The sequence below is a fragment of the Haemorhous mexicanus genome, chromosome 20, assembly GCF_027477595.1.
Source record: "Haemorhous mexicanus isolate bHaeMex1 chromosome 20, bHaeMex1.pri, whole genome shotgun sequence".
In the NCBI taxonomy this organism is placed as follows: Eukaryota; Metazoa; Chordata; class Aves; order Passeriformes; family Fringillidae; genus Haemorhous; species Haemorhous mexicanus.
Genome location: NC_082360.1, coordinates 8,456,782 through 8,465,638, shown reverse-complemented (window position 1 = coordinate 8,465,638; position 8,857 = coordinate 8,456,782). Strand labels below are relative to the sequence as shown.

Below are 8,857 nucleotides of genomic sequence, written 5' to 3'. Positions count from 1 at the left end.
AGCACAGGTCATCTTCTCATCCCATGCTGGGGATCCATAGCTGGATCCTCGTCTCTGACTGCCCACATGATAATACTTCACAGGTCACCTCAGCAGGAAAAGCCAGAGCAGTGACATGACCAAACTAGTAAGGTTGTTAGTACGAGCAGGTGTGTGATGTTTGAACCTAAACTTCTAAAGTAACCTTGACTGTGGAAACATTTGTAGCTTTTCTGACCCTTGAGGCCTCTCTGGCCCTGCAGAAAGCTGCCCATGACTTTGATGGAGCTCTCCTCATGGAAGCGTGTTGCAGAGCTGGGAAAACTCTGGAAAAGGTCACCTTTCCCACAGGGTGGGAGTTAAATTAGGCAACATGGCATGGATGCAAGGCTTTTTATTATTATTATTATTATTGTGTGAATGGCAGTTCACAGAAGCAAACTGCTGATTTCTACATAGTGCAGATAAGAACCAAATTGGTCCAAAGTTTAACAGATTCCAGGGCTGGTCTGTCACACCCTGTCCATAGGGAATACTGTCGTGGATCGGCAGCACTCCTGCGTGGGACCACCCATTTCAGCCTGGCTCTGAATTCTCCTGCCATGTCTTTTCCCATGTGTACCCTTGGTTTCCCTGTCCCAACTCCCCACAGAAGCTCTCTGCCACCCTCTCCTCCCCACCTTGGCCACTCACCCACATTCTTCCAGATCCCCAGCTCTCCCAGGCCACGGCCATTCTCCACATCCTTCCCAGTACCCTACTCCCCCTCAGACATGGATTACACACTACCCACGTTCTTCCCGATCTCCAGTTCTCCTCAGGACACGGCCGATCCCCCCATCCTTCCCCATTCCCAGTCCTCCCAGGACCCGCCATTCCCCCGTCCTTTCCGATCCCCAGCCCTCCCAGGACCCGGCCATTCCTCCCGGCCTCCCCGGCCAGGAGCTCCCGGCCGCCGCCGCCGCCGCCACCTGACGCCGTTCCCCCCCAGGCTGACCCGAGGCGGGGCGCGGGGGACGGGCAGGGCCTCCCCGGGGCAGGAGGGAGGGACGGAGGGAGAGGAGAGGAGAGGAGCTCGCCGCCAGCCCGTCCGTCCGTACGGCTCCGTCCCGGCTTTGTTGTGCTCGGGCCCGGGGGCGGGGAAGCGGAGGGAAGCGGGGAAGGCTCCGCTCCTCCTCCGCGGCCCCGGCCCCGCTCATGGCGACGCTGGGCACATCCGGGCCTCTCCTCCTTCTCCTCCTCCTTCGGCGGCCGCCGCTGCCCTGAGCGCCCGGCCCGGCTCCATTCGCGCCTCCCCCGAGCCCTTGGCGGAGCAGCGGCGGGGGAGCCCCGGCCGGGGCCATGTCCAACCCGGGGGCCCGGCGGAACGGGCCCGTCAAGCTGCGGCTGACAGGTGAGGCTGGGCCGGGGGCACGGGGCCAGCCCGGGCGGGGGGCGGGAGCGGCTCCTCCGGGTGTCGTTGAGGTTGAACCTGGGGCCGGAGCGGCCCCTCAGGCCTCGCAGGGAAGGGGAGGGCGAGGTTTCCCTCCACTCGGCTCCCCTCGGGCCCGGGCTCGGCGTGTCCGGGCTCCGCCGCCCGCCCGGCCCGGGCCCCGCAGCCGCCTGGGCGAACTTCAGCCACCGCACCCCAACTTTGCCGTTTATTTTCCTTTCGTCCTCTCGGTGTAAACTCGAAAGAAACTGCCACGCTCTTTATTTTGATCTCTTTGTTTGTTTATTGTTGTTTTGTTGGGGTTTTTAAGCGATTTCCTCAGCTCAGACTGTTGGGCACTGGAGAGGCTCCCAGGGCAGTGGTCAGAGCCACAAGGCTGGCAGAGCTCAGGGAGCCTTTGGACACCATTCCCAGGGACAGGGAGGGATTTTTGGTGTCCTGTGCAGGGCCAGGAGCTGGACCCGATCATCCTGGTGGGTCCCTTCCAACTCAGCATATTCTGTGTTTCTATGATTGTTCACAGTTCTTGGGTGAAGTGCCTTGTCCTGCCCTCCTCCAGACCACTTGACCTCTGATATTTTAAAATACCATAAAAACGGTTCACCTGCATGCTGGGAAGAAAAATAATCTGGTCTTAAATACTTAAAATTATGCCCTTTTCCATATAAAATCCCAGATAAACACGTTTAGAGGAAAATAATACTGGAAATTCTGCTGGAGCTTTCTTTAAAAAAATTCAGGACACTTGGATCTAGCTCTTTTCTTGAAAGTATTGTTAAGTTCTCCAGCAAATAAATGATACTGTGTGTCCTGAAGCATCAGTGCACGAAAGTAAGCAATTAGAAGAGTATAGCTTTTCATTGTAAATATCTCTCTTTATATAGTGTACCTAAGCAGCTTGCAAAAGAAATATTTTTTAAAATATTAAAGGAGTTGTTATATTTACTTTAGGTATGTGAGAAATATCTCCAGTTTAATGCCTAATAAAGAGAGGTGTTTTCATACTGATTTTTCCAAATATGTTATTTTCACCTGAAAAGTAAAATGTATCTGCTTATGTTTTACTTTGGAATTACTCAGACTAGATTTGTAATCTAGTTTTCATGGAGATTTGTGAGTGTCTCTATATTACACTTGGAAATACAACTCCTAAAATGAGCGTAGCTGGGGCTGCTGCATGGAACAGTGCTGCCTTGTTTTTGTAGCTTTCTCTTCAGGTTATTGCTGTGTTGATGCAGTGCTTTAATACTTTCTTTCCCTGAGCAGTGAGTGCTCAGACTTGCTTATCTTTGAAACATTACAAATGGTCTGTAGCCTTATTTAAAAGCCTGGAAAATACTGTCTAGGGAGTTGTCTTTCTCACCTCTGTGTTTTGTGTTCGAATTAGTTTCATATTTTATTTTTATTGAGGATTAAGTATATATTGAAACTATGCCTGTGACAATCTGTGTGTTGAGGGGAGTGTGATTGTGACCAGAAGCAGGCTGTGGTTTTACACACTGTGCTCAGCCCCCAAAATGCAGCAGGTACAACCCTAAGGAATGTTTTTGGGTGTTTTTGGCATCTTGTATTTTAGGAAGGGAATGTGCAGAGCATGGGATGAAGGCAAAATTTTCTTTTTAGGGCTGTTCCAGTGTTAGCAGCTCTGGCAGGCACTGAGGACCAGTTCTGTTATTGGAAGCTTATAGGAAACATTGGCCTGTGTCTCCAGCTGAACAGCTTGAGGTATTTTCTGCTTTAGCTAATGGGGAGCTGTTTCACTAAGGTCATTTGTTGTAAGGAAGCTTTACATGTTTAAGGAAAACAATGAATTTTATTAATTCAGCTGACATGTTGTCAGTTCTTGCCTAGGAATAGTTTTAAGTGTTCTGTGTGGTTTTGATTGCCCTTTTTGATTGGAAAAGCAGTTTGAGGGCTCTTGAGTTCTAAAACTGTTTGGAATTAAAAGAATCTGTATATCCAGTGTTTTTAAAAGTTTATTCTCAAACTGACAAATGCTATTTAATCTTAATTTTCTTTGGCTCTGTGAAACTAGCAGTCTTCTGTTTTGGCTTGAATGTTTATGGGATTAATTCTGCAATCATTGTTCAACGCTTATCTTTTCTGTTCAGTATCTCTAAATTAGATGGTATAGATTAAAAAATGGATTTCAAGAACTGGATTCAATTAGCAGTTTTTCAGGACATAAACATTAAAGGTTTAGATGGAAAACATTGTTTTGACTGACTGGATAAATGACAGGGTAATGTTTGATGTGAGTCCAAGAACTGATCTGGAGCTAGTGCCCAACTTCTCAGTCCATCTTGAGGAGCCAAATAAAATATTTAACCTAGGCCTCATTTTGCAAAAAAGGTTGACTCTTTGTTGAGACCTTAAGAAAGTTCTGAGAAATGTTTGGCATACCTTTACACTAAGTGTTTAACAGTTTATTTAGGTCTGGGTTCCACAACAGAGACAAACCACAGCGGTGGCATACTTCTAGTAAGTTTTTATTTAGTTTACAGTGCATCTGTCTTATACATTTCTCACAAAAGGTTATTCTTTTGGAAAGGTTTGGCTGTTTGTTGCAAATATCACTGGAGTGTTTAGTGATACATATGTGGATACAGTTCACGTAATCTTGGGCTAAAAAAATCTCTGGATAATTGTAAAAATCTGAGTGTCATGGCTTCTGATGATACTTCTAGTAGGAAGTCTAAATACTTGTTTCTGATTAAAATATAGGCAGTGTAATTTAAATTAGCTAAAGTCTAGAATTGCTTTAGTCTTCTGCAAAATTTATCTTAGCAGCTTGTAATAACAATGTCCAAGGAAGTGTAAGGAAAACTTCTTTGACTCTCACATATTTACCACCATTTGATCTGGTCCTATCCTGAGTACATTTGAGTTCTGCAAAAGCTGCAAGTGCAGTCATCCCCTTCTGTTCCTGGTGTGATTTTTCTCAATGTTGTGTTGAATATGTGGATTTGTAAACACACTACACTGTCAGTCAGAACATGCTAGGATTTCTTTCACCCCATTGTTGAATTGTATTGATCTTTCATTCTTCGGAAAACTGAGAAATGACCATTGTTTTCAGTAAATACTATATGTCCTAATATGTGAATTTTCTAATGTTAAAATAGCTCCATGTGGCTGCTTTCACTTAGGAGATCAGTGACAGCTCTCTGAAGTCCATAAGGTTGTTTTTATCAAGGAGATACTTTCTAAAATCAGTTTGAAGTCCTCAAAACTCTATGAGCATTTGAATATGTTGAGTAAAGGTTCAGTGTAGAAGTTTGTTTAGTTCATGTGTTGCAGGTAGTGTTTGTCTCTGAATTATTAACAAGTAAAGACACTTCCATAGCCACAAAGCACAGTTACACTGGGCTGGAAAAAGTGGTAATAAATATCCCATGGATAAAACTGGAATGAGCTGGAAGAGTTTTGCTGGTACAGAATCAGACGTAGGCCTGAAGAGTTGTTGGATTTGTTTTTCCTTCTTCTTACTTCTTCCAGCTTTCCTGCAGGGTTTGCTGATTAGAGAAATAAAAGCACTGAGTGTTGTGTCGTGGAAAATGGATCAGCATCTCATGTGCTGCCCCTCTCTCTCTTCTCTCTTGCTGCTTTACTGTCTATTCAGCCCTCACAGTACAAAGGTGGGACTGTACTGTGAACTTACAGTGTTGAAGGAGAAAGTGCTGCTGTTTTACCAGACCATAGAAACTCTGGTTGTAATGCTAATAATATTTCTTGCAAAACATGCTTTATTTATAAAAAGCCAGAATATTCCTGAGCTTTGTAAAACAATGTGGAATGTTCAAACCTGTTTTTTGCAGTGGATAAATCAGAGTGTTAAATTAATCCAGTTGAGACAGTGGTTTACCTGAATCCTGAATTTTCCATCAGTAGTGGTGGAAGCAGGACTGAAGTTTATGGATAGCAGAGCCTCAATGTGGGAACATCTGATCAATCAATTGATAAAGTAGCTCCCTATATTTGTATGTAGCGAGGCAGTGGTTTTATAGTTGACTGAAATTGTAGTGCCATTTTAGGTCAGTTTAAAATCTGAGTGCTGTTTTTTTCTTTTCTCTTTGTAGTCCCTGGCTTCACTTTCTGGGCCCTCCCTTGTGTTGACTCCAGCAACTGTGTAGCTATGGGATGAGCTGAAAGCTAATCCTACCAGGAAAAAAATGGTTTTTTGTATTGAAGAAGATAGATGCAGAGAAGAAACTGCAAAGAGGGCAGGGCTGCCTCTCCTACCAGCAGCCTGTAGTTAGATAGGCTTTGGTCAGCAATAAAACAATGGGGTTCCTTCATGTAAGGTATATTTGACTTAAGTACTAGTTTTTGTAAGCCGTGTGTCATTAAGAAATCCAAATCAATAAATTACATAGTAGGTGGATTAAACTGGTGCAGTCATAACAAAGTCAATAGACATGTGTCTAATCAGATGTACAGGGACTGATGCCTGCTTGGCCCTCAATATTTTCATCAAAGTACGAAGTGTGTGTGTAAATATATGCTTTCTTCTATATACAGTATATAGTTATAGATATTTATATACATATAAATCAGTTGTGGATCACACAGATGCCAAAGAATTGTAATAAACAACTGAGCAGCTGGATGGGGCAGTTTCAGCTGTTTGTTTCTATGAATTCAGCTTGTATGACAAAGTTTTATTCTTCTGGGTATAAAATTAGATATCTGTGTTCAAGAGTACATAATGGGGTATCATGGCAAGGAAAACAAAGATCAGAAAGGATTTGGGAGAGGAAATTGTAGTAGGGAAACAGTTATAGGGAGGGTTCAGTTAAAAGATTGAAATTCAGTTAAAAGCCCCACTATTCACCTGTGGCTGTACAATCAGGAGAGCATCACATAGAAGTTAGAAGGGGATTTACATGGGTAGGCAACATATGGGGAATATGTGGGAGACATATGGGAAATCTGCAGGCAGTCCTAATGGTAATGTTTAAAAAAATTAAAGCTATTGCTGGGAAAAACAATAAAGGGAATCCTGGGGGTGGAATATTAACAAGTAATGTTTAGAATTGTAGTTTTCAGTGAAGTTTAAAGAGTTCACACAGTCCTGTAATGTCTGTCTGTGTATCTGTACAAAGCTGAGAATCTCATCTAGTGGTGACAAATTATGTTCTGTTTTCTTTGTTAATCACACTGAAAAATCTGATCAGGCCCCAGATGAAAACATTTTGTCTTTGTGTCTTTAAGGTGAATGGGTAGATCCTGAAAGAAGACAGCTTTTAATGTTTTGTTCTGGTTTATCTCATGGCCTTTGAAGTGCTTCATTGCTTTGCCATCTTACTTGGAATGACATCTCACCACTGGGCCAGACCTTTCTTGCAGCCTTTAAAAAAGGGTGGATGATTTCTTTGGGTGTCTTCCCTGCTCTCCTCACAGCAGTGACGTGAGCTGGCTTCTGACTTGGCTGAGTGGCACGAGTGCATTACTGCACAGGCTGTTATGTGCTTGCTTTTGTATAAAATGTAAATGCTCATCACACGTGCAGGGCTGAGATCATTCCAGTGACTCCTGAGAGCTGGGCAAGATTCACCTCAGTGATGGCAGGCAGGGCTTGCAAAAGGAGCTGCTGTGTGTGTCTGCTGTCAGCAAAGCACATTCCTGTTTGGGGAAGAGGATCAGAATCTTGAGGGGCATTTGTCAGTAATATATTCAAGGAAGCAAATTGTTGACTTTTTCTTGCTATTTCATCTTTAAGTACTTCCAATGAAAGCACAGATAAGCTTGCTTGTAACTTTAAAGAAGTCTTTGTGTGTTGATAACAAAGCTCAGGACAAAACTGGCTAAGCATTATCATCTGAGTTTAAGGGGCAGACTGATACAGGATAGAGAATAGGCAAGCTCAAGATCATAAAAAGGATAAACCAAGTAAAGCTGGGATTTAAATCCACTATCTTTTGTTCTGCCCATGAACATTGTTTCTTTTGAGTTTAAATCCTCAGAAAAGATGGTTCTGTTTTGGGCCTTCTGAGACTGTGCAGTTGGGGTGATTTGTGTTCAGTTATTGCTCATATGCCATATTTGTGTTGCACTATCAGCTGTACTTTAGCATCCTGCAGACTCTTGGGAGTTGCTTTTTTCCCACTTCAAAATACTTTTTCTTGGTATTGCTCAGGCAGATCAGACCAGGAGGGCTGATATCCCCAGAAATTAGTAACTCATACTGCTTTTGATGAAGTGTTACTCACATTTTCAAACTTCTGAAAGTGAAAGAAAAAGTAGCAGTATGTGAGTTTCTGCGGCTGTATCCTGTTGGTAATTTTGTGGAGTGACTCTTGGCCAGTGCATATTTAACCCAAGTTAGGAGGCTTGTTTTCTTGGAGAAAGGGAGAGCCACTCCATGGCTGTGGGATTGTCAGTGGAGCAGCTTCAGTGCTTCCTTTCTGTAACCAATTCATTTGAGTTGTTTCAAATATGCAGAGAATATCCAGGCTATGTAATTTACAGGTCACAGTGAAACTGTGTACCCAGATTGTGCCACTGATGCTTAAATCAGCATGTGTGATGCCATCTTGCCACAAACATCAGAGTGACAGTGCCATAGCAAAGCTTTCCAACCCACAGCACCAATTGTTGGGATGCACATGTCCCTCTGCTCCATCCTGTGCTGTCAGATGGGGTGGGCTGAGGAATATTAAAGTCCATCTCTTGTCATGCCCCTTTTTCTCTGTGTGTCGAGAGCTGTGGTGGGTTGATGTGTAAGTGGGTGGTGGCTCCAGGCAGGTTCACAGACTAGCAGGCTCTTGGTGGCATTTTCATTCTGCCTTGACCCAGATTTTAACATTACTGATGGAGTTAAATGGAGTAATAACTAATTATATCTGTCATGATGCTTCTATTTAACATGCTAACCATTTGATTTGGAGTTTATATATAGATGCATACATAAATTCAATTATAGATGCAGTTGTGCTTGTATTTAACTGGAGGTGGAATCTGTGTTGGTATTACTTAGAGGCATTTTCTGAACTTGGATCAACCTAAAGATTTCTTCCTAAGACAGATCAAGACTGGGCTGTATACTTCTAAAATTATGTATGCTAAAGCTCCTGCTTTGTGCATATTGTAGTACATGAGGAGAGTAGATGGAGTGTACTTAGTTCAACTTAATCTGTTGTTCATTTTAGTAAAAGGCAGTCTAGTAAATGCAGGTATTTTTAAAGCAAAAAATGTAAAATGTACAAAAATTAATTTTATTACTGGTGAGGGAGGAAGAGTGTATCTGTGCTAGATGTTTATGGACATGGCTGGTTAAAAAAAATTAAAATAAAAATCCTTAAGCATGCAAAGGAACAAAGCATGTCTGAATAAAATTCATAGAATTACATTCATGCTTAACTGCCTGGGATTAGAAATTCATGGCATTTATTGTACCGAGCATTTAGGTGTCCTTATGGCAAATAGTCCTTCAATTCAACTCTT

The 8,857-nt window shown here is 43.1% G+C and overlaps 1 protein-coding gene across 1 annotated transcript in view; it reads left to right on the top strand.

The window, feature by feature from the left end:
* The first annotated feature begins 1,033 nt into the window (after window positions 1-1,033).
* The window catches only part of SMURF2 (SMAD specific E3 ubiquitin protein ligase 2), a 59,964-nt gene continuing 52,140 nt past the window's right edge, over window positions 1,034-8,857 (top strand). Inside the window, exon 1 of the mRNA XM_059864135.1 lies at window positions 1,034-1,372. Coding sequence (XP_059720118.1) covers window positions 1,321-1,372 — 52 coding nt within the window. The 5' untranslated portion in view covers window positions 1,034-1,320. The remainder of the gene's footprint in view (window positions 1,373-8,857) is intronic.